Here is a 17,218-nt window from a genome sequence, read left to right on the forward strand (position 1 = left end):
AGTTTTATAACTTCAAATTGACTATAAGGCAAGAGAAGTTCACTAACAGCTGCAACATTGAGATCTCAGTGATGAATGCAGCTATCACAAACAATATTCTGGCACTGTTATAATCACTATAGCAAAAGTTCACAGACAGAAACACCTACTTTTATCTTACTGCTTCCAACAAATAAATATTAACATTCTTCACATAATCTATTTATATCATTCCCCTAGCACAGGAAACATAATAGGATCAACATATCTAAGGTGAAATGAGCATTTGTACTCACCTTGGCTGGATGCATTTTCATACCATACAGTTCACAACGACGGGAAGTCTCTAAGAGATTTAAATCTGCTTCCGCTGGAGACTGGCCGCTGTAAAAGACATTTTCAGTATAATTAGAAAGCAGTGAGGTTAAAGGACATTGTGGTGAATAGTATTCTGATATATATTTATACTACCCACAATAGCTGAATGTGGTCTTTACCAATGCAATGCATAAATTGTCATATTGTTTATTACTTGATGTAGATTGTTCAAATTCCACATGCAGTATAAGTGACTGCTCCTCTGTACAGGTATTTCAAAATCTGTTTTGCACATGCAGGTGAATAATGTATTCGAAGCAGAAGTAACGTGGTGTCACTGAGTCCTTGGTGAAGAAGGAGTGATAGCTGTCCATCATATACGGTAAGCTATAGAACAGGTATGGAGGTGACACCACTGACAAGTGCTATGCTCATAGGTGGTGAAAAAGTTTACAGAAGGAAGAACAAGCATTTAAGACAAATAGTGTAACGGGAACTTATTGACTGCAATCATTGATATGAATCATCACGGGTATAGACATGTTGAGTAATATGGGCAGACATGTCACAAATCACTGAGTAGCGTCTTTGTATAGCAACCTGCACAGAAGAAGAGACACTTGAATTATACAATCACATGTACAGTTTTGAGAGTCCTCAATTCATAAAAACACTTATCAATACTTTTGTATTACAGGCTCTGCACACAAAAATATCAGAAAATATCTAACTTCTATGGACAAACAGCAGCAACTGTAATTTTAATAACACCCTCAACAAAATACAAACACTGGAATGAGTAAAGATAACCACTCATTGTCTAGCAGAGACATTGAGCAGTACACAGGCATATAAAGAACAACAGAAGTAAGTAACTCAGTTTATAGGTGTGCGTAATTCTTCAGGGCATGCAGACATATCCATAAATATATGTTATTAGCAAGTTTGTTTATATGTGCATTTGTTGTTATTTTTGTTTTTGTAGTCTTCAGTCCAAAAGCTGGTTTGATGCAGCTTCCCATGCTTCTCTATCCTGTGCATGCCTCTTCACCTCCGACTAACTACTGCAACCTACATTCTTCTGAATCTGCTTACCATATTCATCTCTTGGCTTCCCTCTCCAATTGTTACTTCCTCCACTACTAAACTGGTGACCCCTTGTTGCCTCAGAATGTGTCCTAGCAACTGATTCCTTCTTCAAGTCAGCTTTCTCTAAGTCTACAAATGCTATAAACGTAGATTTGCCTTTCCGTAACCAGTCTTCTATGAAAAGTCATAGGGTCAGTATTGCCTCGCGTCTTCCTACATTTCCCCGAATCCAAACTGAACTTCCCTGAGGTTGGTTTCTACCAGTCTTTCCATTCTTCTGTAAAGGATTCGTGTTAGTATTTTGCAACTGTGTCTTATTAACCTGACAGTTCGGTAATTTTCATATCTGTGAGCACATGCTTTCTTTGGAATTGGAATTATTATACTGTTCTTCAAGTCTGAGGGTATTTCACCTGTCTCATACATCTTGTTCACCAGGTGAAAGAGTTTTATCATGGCTGGCTCTCCCAGGGCTATCAGTAGCTTTAACGGAAAGTTGTCTACTCCCAGGGCCTTGTTTGAACTTAAGTTTTTCAGTCTTTTCTAGTTCTTCATCCAGTATCATATCTCCCATTTCATCTTCATCTACATCCTCTTTCATTTTCATAATATTACCCTCAAGTACATCTCCCCTGTGAAGACCCTCTACATCTTCTACCTTTCTGCTTTTCCTTCACTGCATAGGACTTGTTTTCCATCTGAGCTATGGATATTTGTACAAGTGGTTCTCTTTTCTCCAAAGGTCTCTCTAATTTTCCTGTAGGCAGCATCTGTCTCACCCCTGGTGATATCCGCTTCTACATCCTTACATTTGTCCTCTAGCCATTCCTGCTAATCCATTTTGCACTTCCTGTCAATCTCATTTTTTCAGACATTTGTATTCCCTTTTGCCTGCTTCATTTATTGCATTTTTATATTTTCTCCTCTCAATGATTAGTTTCAAAATCTCTTGTGTTACCCAACAATTTCTATTAGCCCTCATCTTTTTACTTACTTGATTCTCTGCTGCCTTCATTGTTTCATCTCTCAAAGCTACCCATTCTTCTTCTACTCTGTTCCTTTCCCCTATTCTTGTCAATTGTTCTCTAATGCTCCCTCTGAAACTCTCTACTACCTCTGGTTCTTTCAGTTTATCCAGGTCCCATCTCCTTAAAATTCTGCCTTTTTGCCATTTCTTCAGTTTCAATATGCAGTTCATAACCAATAAATTGTTGTCAGAGTCCACATCTACCCTTGGAAATGTCTTACAATTTAAAACCTGGATCCAATATCTCTGTCTTACCATTATATAATCAACCTGAAACCTTCTGGTGCCTCCAGCTCTCTTCCACGTATACAACATTCTCTTAAACCAACTGTTAGCTATGATTAAATTATGCTCTGTGCAAAATTCTACCAGATGGCTTCCTCTTTCATTCTTTTCCCTCAGCCCATATTCATCTACTCTACTACTTTTCCTTCTCTTCTTTTTCTTACTATCAGATTCCAGTCACCCATGACTTAAAGTTTCATCTCCCTTAACTATCTGAATAATTTCTTGTATCTAATCATACACTTCCTCACTCTCTTTCTCATCTGTGGAGCTTATTGGCATACAGACTTTTACTACTGTGGTGGGTGTGGGCTTTGTGCGTATCTTCGCTACAATAACGCGTTCACTATACTGTTCATAGTAACTTATCCACGTTCCTATTTTTTTTTTTATTCATTATTAAAGCTACTCCTGCACATCTATGTAAAAATTTATGTTTCGTTACAATATGGCACATTTCAAAAATTTTGTGGAAGGATAAACAAATAAATACAAAGTAGTTTTTTTTTTTTATCCCGGTGGCCATCAGGCAAAGGGCTCTGGTGAAGAAACACTAAAATTGGTAAGTGAATTAGAATTAAATTAGAAAATTTAGGTGACAGAAGTACTAGCTACATTACAGCTAACAAATGTAGTTCCTAGTGAATGTGTGTGAAATTTGAGTACCTAAAAGGATACTTGTGACTACTAGAGAACAGGTTATAAGCCAAGATATACAAATGATTAGGATTACAAAACTTGGGTTGGCAACTTTGTTTCATTATAAGATTTCTAGATTTTTCCAGGCAGAAATTCCAAACTTTCCTTAACCAATTTCTGTTTCATGGGAGACCAAGTTTTACTACATTAGTTTTCACAGCTTCAAATCAAATTTTTTGAGTTGCTACATAATTTATTAGTGAATCTCCAAAGTACAGCACAACTGAAAACAAAATGTATACAATACCAACATTTCCTTTTTTCCCTTTTAGCTGTTCCATAAATTATGTTCAGTTTTAATACTTTGTAACAGAGTTACGGCAGATAAACTTTATTTACAATGAGAAAATTCATTCTAGATATTGTGTCTGTATTATTTTATCATTCTGGTCTGTTGGACTTTTATATATTGCTAAATGAACTGAACTGTTAATAATTCTTTCATGATTTATCACCAGATTCCTAAAAACAAGCTATAGTAATACTTAACTTATATCAAAACACTGCAAGAAAGTAGGCAAAGTACTACTTTGCAGTGAAATTAATAAAAATGAAACAAAGCCTCATAAGCTAATCCACCAAATATGATTGTTTGAATATGAAACTGAATTGATATTTTTTAACTAAAAGAAAACCTTCACTTTTGTGTGTGAATGAGGGATTCACATCTATGTGACAAATTCTCACTCACACATTACACTCTATCACACTCAAAAGAATGTGATGGGAAATGGACCAGGAGCACAAGAACCCACGAAAACTAATGAAGAATCCTAAGGCCGGTAAGTGTGTCAAAGGTAGCTGCAATCGAGCAACAAACATTATGTTTAATGCACGTCTTCACCTTTCCTTTGAGGACTCCACAATGGACAGTTTTTACAGTATGATTTGCAACAAAATGACTCTACATTTCTTTCCATTAATAAACAATTCAACACACTCCAGTCTGTTTCTCAGTTCCCCAATGTTTCAGAATTCCTCATTATTTCCATTATTTTCCATTAAATTTAATTTTCCTGACAATTTCAAATTTTCCAGGTTTGCGAGGCAAGTTAGAACATGATTTGTAACCGAGATTTGAGCATCTATGAAAACCCTCTAGACTGCAGTCATAGCCTTTACATGCCATGGTACATAGTCAAATTATATGGATATGTTCCTGGGAAATCTCTCTCCACACTCTTTGTATACAAGTCGACAAAACATTAGTGGTGGCTGTAGTAATCACAATGATAAACAGGTTGCCAACTGAGCACATTCTAGACATTTGAATGGGCATCGTATCACCATACGTGAACGTCAGGGAAGCAGTTGTACCTGCAATTTTTTAAAGTATGCTTGTATATTCCTCTCATTATGTGCTCTTACATCATCCTGCTGAAATCATGCATGTTGAGCTGTCAAGAGGAACAGCAGTGCCTATGACTCTCTAACCTCCTCAGGTACCAGCTGCTTTACGGGCTGCCCTCAATACACAGTATCAGTAGTGTAATATGTGATCCTGGATATATTTTTAGGCTGTAGTACACTAGGCAATGCACCCTCTGTGGTATGGAGAAGTGATACCACACACTGGATGCAGGAAGGGCTCCACAGAGGAAGGAGATGGTCTATTTCCTGTTCAACAGCCATGGGAGTAACAAGTACTGCATGTAAGCAACACATTATAATAAATGATTCTGAATCTGTGATATTTTACTTAATTGTCATGATAGTTATGCTTTAATCTGAAAGTATTCATGAGTTATTATTTTTAAAACTGTTATAGATTTTCTTAGTATCTAGTGATGCCATAAACCATCACACTTGGTCTTTGTCCACTAGTGACTATATCTTGTGTAGCCATTGTTGCAGGACAGGTTGAATGGGATATACTGGGTGGTTACAATTAAGTGCAGCTACTTGCAGAGGTCCAGCGTGTAATTATCGTATGACAGTGAAATGTGGCAGATATTCTAATGTGTTAACAGGGAACTGATATAAGTTGGAAAAAATTAGTACCAATTTTGGCCACCAGGAGCAAACCTGGCACTGTGAATACAAGAAAGACGTATAGGAATGTTTCCATAGGTAACAGATTAGGAACAGGATACGTAAGAAGAGGAGGTCAAACAAGGGAGAAGGCTTACAAAATTTGTTCAATATGGGCACCAGAGATGTCAACGAGATGCTGTACAGCACCAGATTTGTAGCAGTGGCCAAAATTGGAACTAATTTATTTCTAGTGTAAATAGGTTCCGCATTAATGCATTAGCATTCTACCAAGTTCTGCTTCCATACGATCATTACAGCCCACGCTGCATCTTCATGAGCAGCTGCATTTTAATTGTAACCATCCAGTATATGAAAACATAACATTTTGCCATTCAGCACGCCCGCAATATTGTTAGCATGTTAATTGCTTCCATAGATTCTAGTACCATCTGGACAATGAAAACTGAAGTAATGTCATTTGGACAGCTAGCCTAACTTATAGTATATAGTAACAAACGGTTGACACAGGTCCATACCAATACAGTTCTTCACTGTAAGACCAAAACTGTAAACAGTCTGTTATGGCCAACTGGACAAGCTGTTATTCCACACCGAGGTCACACTGCATGGTTCAGTACCTATTCACCACTTTGTACAACTCTCTTGTATCAAATGGTTCCACACAGGTGTCACTGTCTTAGCAGCATGCTCTGTATGTGTTGAAATATTAGGGCATAACAAACACATTTTCCAGAGAGCTATCATTCAGAAACATTCAAACAAACTCATATCTTGACATTGTGCTCTCTGACACAGATAATGTATATGGGGAATTTCTATCATATTTCCACTTCATTTGATGGTTCTTCACAACCTGAGCTTGATGTAACACTGACTTTCCTATTTACAATAGGGAGAAAGGTATTGGATTCATCCACACATCATCTCTCCTCAGTCATTATCATTTAATGATGGTACACTGTTCCACACATGCTTCGACCTTTGGTTCACTCAGGTTATTCTTTCTATGTCTTTTAGTTTTAACAAGTACTACTTTACATTTTTGAGTTCAAAGCATTGCAGGCACAATGCATGGCACTAACCCCTGTTCAATATATAAACAGAGGTTATTTATTAGCATTTTCCTGTCATTAAGTTCCTCCCTGTAAACTAAAAATAATGTCAAGTACTGATAGCTGCTTCAGTTACCCTATAATTTCTACCTGTCATTGAACATTTTGTTTTGGATGTCTAATGGTAATAAAAGTGTTAATTCCTGCCTCATTATGGTAATTTGATAACAATTAAATCTAAAGAAGATATATATAATGGCAGTAAATAGCTTACGCATGTTTTTTGTGGTTCTCCATAATTCTCCTTTCCAGCTCAGGATCCTGATTTGGCACAAACTTGTACGTAGAAAGATATGTGTGATCTGGGTAGTCTTCAACAACATAGTCACCACATTCAGCTGTAAAGAGTAGGTAATATAAATAATTCTTTCATCCAAACATGCTCAAAGCTACAATTTTCTGCACATGGATATAACAAACAGATAAATTTTATGTACCAAAAGTGGCCATCCATCATCCCTCAAAATGAAGTATAAATTATCAAAATGCAATGATCTTGTACATTAACAACTTGTTTCATACGAAATAAATGTGCAATTAGGAAGTCCCAATTACCATAACACTAGCATATCATAAATTCCAAGATGGAAACAATTACAAAAAATGATGATAGGCAAGTGTGTGTGTGTGTGTGTGTGTACGTGTGTGTGCATGCACATGTGCACTTGCATGAGGCGCACGACTGCGCGCTCATGTGGACATGTGTGAAGAATAAAAAAGTTTTATACCAAAAAAGTGCAACATAAAGCAAAATACACTGCAACTTCTTTGTTGCTTTCATGTATAATCTGTGGATATTTTGTTTTGATGTATAATCTGTGAATGTCTGTTGTGTTCATGTATAATCTGTGAATGTCTGGTATGTCCCTTTTATTTATTATCACTCACAACACACATGGTTGGACCAACTGCCCCATTGTGCTTAGGAAAATTACCTCTCTAATACTCCTGCAGCTTTTCACGTATGCAACGAGCAAACTTCTATGACTCATGAGCCTACATTTTATGGTAACTACTTTCAGGAAAGGAAGCACAAAGCGATAGTCAGTGAACACTATCTATTCACTATGGAAACCACAGTGTAATAAGGGAAATAATTTTATAATAATGTGAAGTAACACAGCAATTTATATATTTTCTACCAGTTTCCACACTAATCATGTTTCCTAAATGAAAATCAATGTTTTACTGGTAGTGCTGCTAAATTATTCAAATGTTTTTGTCTGTAAGTAAAATATTGACTCCTTTCTCGCAAAATAGAAAGCTTGAAGCTTTATTGCCCACAGAAAAAACTTACCCAAGGAACCGTGTTTCTCTGGAATTAACACGAATCTCTGTTCCTGACAACCACACTTTTCATAACAGAGCAATGATGTTTAGTTAGCAGTTACCTGAACATCATGCTGCCTGCTGTGCTGTCACTGAATCGTAGTACATATGTCAATTGTTCAAAAAATTCTGGAACATTTGTAATTTCGCACAAAAGGTGTGTTGGAGTAAAATGCACTTGGCATTGCTGTATATGGCTGTGTTTAATGTGTTACTGCAGGAAGTTTCATCATTGTATGTCTGTTAGATATTGTTCAGTGCTGTATCGAATATAATCTTGTGTCATACAGTTTGCGAATTTTGAGATGGCAGAGTTAGAGGAGCAACATGTCTGCATTAAATTTTGCATTAATTTCTAGAAAATCTTTACACACACACACCAAATGATGCAGAAAGCTTATGGTTATCAGTGCTTAAGCCACACTCGGTGTTACAAATGGTTCACACAGTTTAAAAATGGCCGGGCGGGAGTCAAAGAGGACCCTCCTTCAGGACACCCTTCGACATCTGCCAATGACACTCACGTCAGAAGTGTCAACCAAACTGTTCAAGAGACTGTGGAAGAATATAACATTTCAATTGGATCTGGACACAGCATCTTGGAATGTATGTTGACACCAAGTTCGCCTCGCGGCCCACGAGTCAAGACTAAAAAGACCTTCACATCACAATCTGTGAAGAGCTTTCGGATCCTCGATACTCTCCAGACCTGGCCCCTGTGGACTTTTTTTTTTACTTCCAAACTTGAAAACCCTGCTGAAAGGACAAAGACTTGCAACAACATATGAGATAAAAGAAAATTCACAGGTGGCGCTTCACGTGATCCAGCAAGAGGTGTATCGAGACTGCTTCTGGAAGTGTAGATGACGTTGGTGTGTCATTTGTTGAGGAGAGTATTTCAGAGGAGATATTGCACAATAAGTAAAAGGTATGTGTGGAAAAATTTTGTGGACAAAGTTCCGAAATTTTCTGAACAGACCTTGTATACCATTAATCACATGAAAACTGTATTCAACAGTAACTACTACTGACTACTGCTTACAATGTACACTGCTAGTTAATGATACTGTGATTGCAGTAATTGTTCTTACCACTGTGAATAATGTGCCAAGCAAAAACAGATACCTTAACACCCCCAATGATACATATGAGTGAAAATTTGGAATGGAAAAGAATATCAAAGGCCCATAAACTATGAACTACAACAGTTGGCTATAAGCTAAATTAATGAATTAATAAAATCATCAGGTAATACTTCCCAGGAAATATAATACTGCGGAGTGAAACACAAGCAAGCAGTTGTATAATACCACTCACAGGTGAAAAGGAAACCAGTTACAACAAGAATATAATTCACTAATGCTGCTCCCAAAAGTGTGAAAGATATGATAATGGATTCCAACTGCATATTATCAAAAGTAACACATTTATATTATTATGGAAATTATGAAAGCTGTCATTTGCTTTTCTACAATAGTATTACATTCAAACTTAAACATTACCACAAACGAAATGCTGATATTCAGATAAAAATTCACTTGAAATATACCTTGTACTATATACGACGCCATCAAGGCAGCAGTGTTGTCATTGCACTGCAAAAGTCCCTGAGCCAGATCTCGTTTGATTTGGAGACAGTACAAGTAGCGTGTAAATTCTTCTTCCAGCTGTGCGGGGTCTGGTGTGTAGAACTTCACGCAGAAACGCAGCAATGGATCCACAAGAGAGAGGCCCACTTGTCGCGAAAGTGGTTTCTCCAGATCAAGCCAATACTGGAACAAATATTTGTGATGATCTCATTCAACTGAACATACCTCCCAGCAACATAAACAATTAAAAAGCTGCTGAAGATATATTTTACACAGGGGTATAAAAGCTGGGTTTTGCTATACTAACTTTACATAGCCACATAAGTTATCCTCAGCTAAAGTGATTCAAATCACTCAGCCAGTTTGCTTTCAAAACAATCTGTTTTTCTTAATTGCTGATGATATTTAAGGAACCAACAACTCCAAGTTTTCTGTCTTTCTCGAATTTAATTTCACTGACTGGCATTTGTTATAGCAACTATACTAGGCATATTTACAACCACAACATCATGTGCTTCACTTATTTTTTACACTTGTGCTATTCTATAGCCATATTTTTAAATGAAAGTTCTTCACAGTGGAAGCTCACTGTAATCAACTACATTTATAACTGGGCTCAAAATATAAATCACATTAGATAGAAATTTATTTATCAAGTCAGAAAAATTCAGACTTCAATATTTACTTAGACTGAGCTATGAAAGTAGAAAAAATGAGTACAGGCAGATGTTACATGAATATTATAAACAGCATTTATCTTCATTCACAAGAAAGCATCAACAGATGAAATTACATTCCACATGTGCAGAGATTTCCACAGAAACAAGTTGTAATCCTTTGTGGAAACTTCACAATCTGTCAATAATTCTGAATCTTACATTTTGTATTCTGCTGTCACTCATAAAGCAATGTACAAGGAACAGAAATGTATTACCTTCAATAGAGAACTGTCAATTTCACAATGTGACTGTGGATTCACTGCTAATCTACTTTGGTACCGGAACTTTGAGAAAACCTCAGTTCACATGTACGTAAGTTCCCAAATGTTACTGTAATCATCAGTGGAAAATTTAATCATCCAACAATCAATTGAGAAAATTACAGTTTTGATTCTGGAGGACATGATAAGATTACTAAACACCGTCTCTGAAAACTACCTACAACACATAGTTTGGAACCCCACTCATGATGGAAATATACTGAATCTAATGGCAACAGATAGACCTCACCTCTTTGAGGATGCCCACATCAAAACTGGTATGAGAGACCATGACACAGTTGTGATATCAATGATTCCTAAGGTGCAAAGGACAATTTAAACAAGTAGAAATGTATATATATCTCTTCTGTAAACTACATATAAGATCAGTAGTGTCATACCTCAATGAAGAACTTGAAACTTTCTGCACATGGCAGGAGCATGTACAGTAAATATGGCTCAAGTTTATCAAAGAATAGTTGACCACACGGGATAGATATGTTCATAGTAAAAGTTCATGACTGAAGGGACCCTCCATGGTACAAAGTCACTTCTTCTAAAGAAAGAGAGGGTATTGCATAAATGGATTGTTTGATCCTTGGGAGAGTGTTACAGTGATGCTGAAAAAACTGACCTGGCAGACTCTTGAAGATAGATGTTAGCTATCCCAAGAAAGTCTACTAACAAAGTTTGAAGAAGTGTCTTTAAATGATGACTCTAGGAATATATTACAACCCCCTACATATCACTCACATAGGAATCTTGAGTACAAGATTAGAATAATTACAGCATATCCAGGGGCACTCAACCCTAATAACTGGTACAATATGATGTACCCTCTGCCATGCACTCTTCCATGGTTTGCGGAGTATGAATGTAGACACAGATGTAGACAGGTGTAAAACAAAGTGCAGGACTCTGAATGAAACATATTATACTGTCAAGAGAGCAATGTCTGAAACCTTCAATGTCTACAATAGCAGATAACTATCAAATGATCTTTCACAAAATACTAAGAAATTCTGGTCATATATACAGACTGTTATGCACCAAAATTAATGTCCAGTTACTTGCGAATTAGACAGGAACTGAAATTCAGGGTAGCAAAGCAAAAGCTGAAATTCTTAGTTCCATTTTCAAATGTTCTTTTACAAAGGAAAACCAGGGAGAATTGCGCCAATTTAATCCTCATACTACTGAAAAGATGAATGAAGTATTAACATCAGTGGTGTTTATACAGAATGTGTGGCTAAGTTTGCCCATCTTCTAACAATAGTCTACTGTACATCCCTCAAACAAAAAACTGTGTGTAGCAGTTAGAAGAAAGCACAAGTCATGCTCATGTAAAATAAGGGTTGTAGAAGTCATACATGAAACTACTATCCAATATCCTTTACAATGATTTGTTGTAGAATCTTAGAACATATTCTGAGCCCAAACATAATGGGGTATATTAAACAGAATGGCCACCTCTAGGCCACCAAGCATGAATTCTGAAAACATCGATCATATGAAACTCAACTGACATTTTTCCCACATGACATACTGAAAGCTTTGGATCCAGACAATCAGTTAGATGCAGTATTTCTTATTTCCAAAAATTTCATTTGACGCAGTACCACACCTACACACTTATTGTCAAAAGTTCAATCGTATGAGGTATCAAGTGAAATCTGTGGTTGGATTGAGAATTTTTTGGTTGGGGGGACACAGCTTGTTATCTTTGATGGAGAGTCATCATCAGATGCAGAAGCAACTTCGGATGTGACAAAGGGAAGTATGTTGGGACCATTGCTGTTCATGTTGTATATTAATGACTTTGCAGACATTATCAGTAGCAGCTTCAGACATTTTGCAAATGACACAATTATCCACAATGAAGTACTGTCTGAAAGAAGCTGCATAAATATGCACTCAGGTCTTCATACGATTTCAAAGTGGTGCGAAGACTGGTAACTTGCTTTAAACGTTCAGAAACGTAAAATTGTGCACTTCACAATACGAAAAAATGTTGTAAACTATGACTATGATATCAGTGACTCACAGCTGGACTTGGTCAACTCATAAGTACATGTGTGTAACACTCTGTTGGGATATGAAATGGAATGATCATGTACATTCAGTTGTGGGTAAAGCAGGTGGTAGAGTTTGGTTTATTGGGAGAATATCAGGGAAGTGTAATCAGCCTACAAAGGAGATTGCTTACAAATCACTCATGTGACTGGTTCTAGAATATTGACCCAATGTGTGGGACCCACACCAAATAGGACTAACAAAGAATATTGAAGGTATACAGAAAAAGACAGCATGAATTGTCAAAATCTTGTTTGACCCATGGGATAGTGTCACACAGACACAGAAGAAACTGAAATGGTACTCTCTTGAAGATAGATCTATACTTTTCCAAGAAAAGAGTACTAATAAATTTTCCAAAAACTGCCTTTAAATGATGACTCTACAAGATCAGAATTAACTACAGCAGGTACAGAGGCACTGAAACAATCGTTCTTCCCTTGCTACATTTGTGAATGGAATAGGAAAAAAATCCTAATAACCGGGACAAGGGACATACCCTTGCCACGCACCACATGGTGGTTTGCAGAGTGTAGATGTAGATGTTCTCTCTACTTACTTACAAATCACTTTTCAGCATAAAACAAAAACAGAACACAAAAAGATAAATTTCTATGCTCTGCACACACAATCCATTTATGTTCTATCTCAATGATGTCTGCAGTGTTGTGTTGTATAGCTCAAATTAAAATTACACACAAAATTGGAAAACAGTATGTTGCTTGATATTTTATTTTAGTATATAAGCTTATTTCGGCTTTACTGTTTTCATTAGTACACGTAGGTCTACATCAATTTTGAGAAAACCATTGTTGCTGTCTGCAGCTGTTGCTTGTAATATTCTTTTCAGCAATGTTTGAAAGCTTTCCGAAAATTTGTTGTTGCACACATATTATAATGGGTTTTTTTACTATCTGACAGTTGTATAAATTCAAGTTTGACAGTTAGTTGTTTACTCAAACATAAACCTTTGTGTTTATGTTCTTTCAAATACAGATACCCAACCACACTGCTTTGAACAAAGTCTAGATCTTTAACAAATCTATCAAACATTTAACTCCGTGGTCTTGAGGCCTGCTTTAAACCATAAATTGTTTAGGTTACCTACAGTACCTGGTTCTACTTTAAATCCTGCTGATACCTTTACCTAAATTTCCTTGAAGAAAAGCAGCTTTTACATCCATTTGATCTACAATCAATTTTTCATTATTCATAGCACCAAGTAATGTTCTCAGAGTTGTCGGCCTTGCTACAGGATCACATCTTTCATCATGATCAAAACGTTTTCTTTGAGGACAACCATGAGCAACTAATCTAGCTTTACAACTACTAATGTTGCATATGTCATCACATTTCATTTCAAAAACCCACTTAGTAACAATATCCTTCTGGTTTTTAAGCAGTTCACCTACTCTCCAGGTCCTTTTTTTTTTTTCATTTCTTACTCACATCTCTTCTTCTGCAGCATGAAACCATTCTCCTTTATCCAATTTGCTATCTATGTCACCTAGTCTCAAGAGCATCGTCAATATGTATTCAGCACTAATACAGCATAGTCTTGAAACCACTTGGGATGTTTCTTTCTCTTATACTTCTGCAGATTTCATTCCTTCATTATGGCTTGCTATGGAGTCATTTTTCTAATCACTGATGTGTTCTTCATCAATGACAGCACATTCGTTTATGTCTTCTTTGCAACAAATTCTATTTTCATTATTAAAATCAAAGTGATTTTCACCAAATTTGATGCCTCTTCCAAGAATGGTTCGTCTCTCTTCTAGACACTACAGCCGATATTCATTAACATAGTATCCAACCATGCACTATGTCTTTATTCTGGAACTAAACTTTCCAGCAATGGGAGAAACTACTTTCACTCCAAGCTTATTGAAAAATTATGTGTATTTGTCCAGCTGAACTGTCACTGCTAGAGAGTTTTGTGGCTGCGTTGAGTAAGCTGTCAGAGCAGACCATCTGAAATTGCGACAAATTCGAAAGAACATAGCTAAATACACGTGCATGCTGAGAAGTAATCCCTCCAAATTTTTTGTGGGTGAACACTTAAAGCTTTCTGAATACAACAAATGATGTTAACATTCTGCAGCTTTATTCTTCATATCTACATATTTATTTCTCAACACAGTCAGGCTGGCAACGAAAACACTTCTCCCTATAAGACACCAGTTTCTTGATACCGTAACTATAGAATGATTGGCTTTTTTGACGGAGTTACAACCTCACCTCAACATGAACTGCTTCATCACTATCAAAGTCAAGTCCTCGAAGATCATCATTAAGTTTCGGAAATATGAAAAACGGATGGGGCAAGTCGTGACCATATGGAAATGATCAATGACAGTAAATCCAAGGCGTTATTGTTGGAGAATCTGCACCACTCGTGTAAGGTCTGGCACTGTCATTATGAAGGAGAGGGTACTCCATGCGTGGACGAACTCTTCGAATTCAGCTTTCAGTTTTCTGAGTATCTCGCAGTACCATGCAAAGTTTATGATGGAGCCTTTAGGCATGGATTCCACATGCACCGCACCTTGAATATCCCAGAACACTGTGGGTATACATTTCTCTGCTGATAGCGCGGTCTTGAACTTTTCTGGCGTCAGTGACCCTTTGTGTCGGAACTCCATTGATGCTGTGTACTTTTCGGAGTTGAAATGGTGAACTCAGCTTTCATCACAAACAACCCAACATCGTAATTACTTATCTCGATAAAGTCAACTTACATACCAGTGATCCTTCCATGGATTTCAATTGGAAGCACATTTTATGCATAAGAAACTCGATTATAGCACGCTGTTACGTTACACACCACCATATTATTTGCTATCATTCGAAGCCCTCTGGGTTGTAGGTCGTAGCTTGAAACAGCGAAGCGTGAAATTCAACCGAATAATATGCATGACACGTAATTTTTTTAAAAAAAGATGAAATTCCGCCCGAACAGACCATAAAAGCCCAACGGTACTGAGCTGCTGCAGTGTCATCCACAGCCCACAGGCGTCACTGGATGCGAATATGGGGGGGGGGGGGGGGGGGGGGGGGGGCATGTGGTCGGCACATCGCTCTTCCGGCAGTGCCATGTTTATGATAAGTTATACGAAACCTATGTTGAGAACAGAATAAAAAATTCGGTGGCACTACTTTTGAGGCGCTCTCGAATTTATTACAGGCAAGAATATAATCGTCTTTTCTGCTCGTTTAACTTGCAGCATTTTGATCTTCCATTTTTTAATCGGACCCAAGCCACAAACCAAAGAAACTCACTCCTGAGCGCTTTTACATGTAAATTAGATCGACTATTGCAGTACATAGTTCTATTACATTAATGAGAAATTCGCACATCGCTCTTCCGGCAGTGCCATGTTTATGATAAGTTATACCAAATCTATGTTGAGAACAGAATAAAAAATTCAGTGGCACTACTTTTGAGGCGCTCTCGAATTTATTACAGGCAAGAATATAATCGTCTTTTCTACTCGTTTAACTTGCAGCATTTTGATCTTCCATTTTTTAATCGGACCCAAGCCACAAACCAAAGAAACTCACTCCTGAGCGCTCTTACATGTAAATTAGATCGACTATTGCAGTACATATTTCTATTACATTAATGAGAAATTCCTACAATATTTTGCAAAGGCAAAGATTTATTTGAAAAAATTGAATACAGCAGTGCTCGAAACTACTTTCAACTCTTTACCTCTACGTCTCTAGCCACTAACACTTACAATTTTTTAACAACAGTGTCTTTCATCTTAGCAATTCCAGAAAGTTTTTACTGCCTTGTGTTATTAACTGACATTTAATTATAACATATTGTACCAAGCACAGCATGTTGTTGTTGCCTTGAAACGGGGGGTACTGTCTTAACACGCAATTATAATACGTAAACAACGACTACGACAAAATAGCATTTCCGAAGTTCTTCGTTCAACGCGCATCCGAATTTCTTGCGTGTCACAATTTACTGAATTTACAAGAGCCTTTCTTGTTTTTGTTTGTTTTGTGCTCAAATACACCACAGTTGCGACATTTAAAATCAAATTTTTTTCTCGACTTGAATTGTCCTTGTCCCATTGGAGTTGGGTTTTCCACTGAGTTTTCCCACGACTGGAATTGTTTCTATATGTGTTAAACACAGTGTTCTGTCCCAGAGCCTACTTCACTTTTCTTCTTAAAGTTTGCATGTTCCTTGTAGTGATCCGTAAGCCTATTTTTTACAAAGCTTAACTTCTGATTTTACGTAGATAATGCCTCGATTGCAGTTACAATGTTATCATATTATTGTGTTATTGTAAACAAAAGATGACACACCGCATCAGTTTCTTCAGCTGTCGCACCTTTCAACCGAAGACCACGTACCACCTTGTCAATTTCTAAGAAACGTCCACTCAGTTTTTGCTGGAGTGAACATCAGTTGCAATAAATGTGTAATTAGAAGTAGCTGAGCAGCGCTGTTTTTTCTTTCAAAATGGTGTCGCGCAATATTTTCCACATTCGAAACGCACTGCTGCAGTCTTTCATGTATCCCAGGCAGCTGTCCGCAATTCGTTCTACTATTGTTGAACGACTGTTTTTAACACGTCTCGTGAGACTTGTGTGTTGCTCGTCTTTCTCAGTATATTTCTTTTCCGCGTCACTTCACTTGTTCTGCAGTGAGATCCGACAAATCTAATTCGTCCAGCATACCTTGCATTAGAAATTTCCAGTTACCAAAACTGCTTCCATA

General features: G+C 37.1%; 1 protein-coding gene across 1 annotated transcript in view; it reads right to left on the reverse strand.

Moving 5' to 3' along the window:
- The window catches only part of LOC126334852 (FERM, ARHGEF and pleckstrin domain-containing protein 1), a 648,075-nt gene that overhangs the window by 226,923 nt on the left and 403,934 nt on the right, over nt 1-17,218 (reverse strand). Inside the window, exons 4-6 of the mRNA XM_049997520.1 lie at nt 9,383-9,605; nt 6,719-6,842; nt 276-363 (exon numbers count right to left, since the gene is read on the reverse strand). Coding sequence (XP_049853477.1) covers nt 276-363; nt 6,719-6,842; nt 9,383-9,605 — 435 coding nt within the window. The remainder of the gene's footprint in view (nt 1-275; nt 364-6,718; nt 6,843-9,382; nt 9,606-17,218) is intronic.

The sequence above is a fragment of the Schistocerca gregaria genome, chromosome 2, assembly GCF_023897955.1.
Source record: "Schistocerca gregaria isolate iqSchGreg1 chromosome 2, iqSchGreg1.2, whole genome shotgun sequence".
In the NCBI taxonomy this organism is placed as follows: domain Eukaryota; kingdom Metazoa; phylum Arthropoda; class Insecta; order Orthoptera; family Acrididae; genus Schistocerca; species Schistocerca gregaria.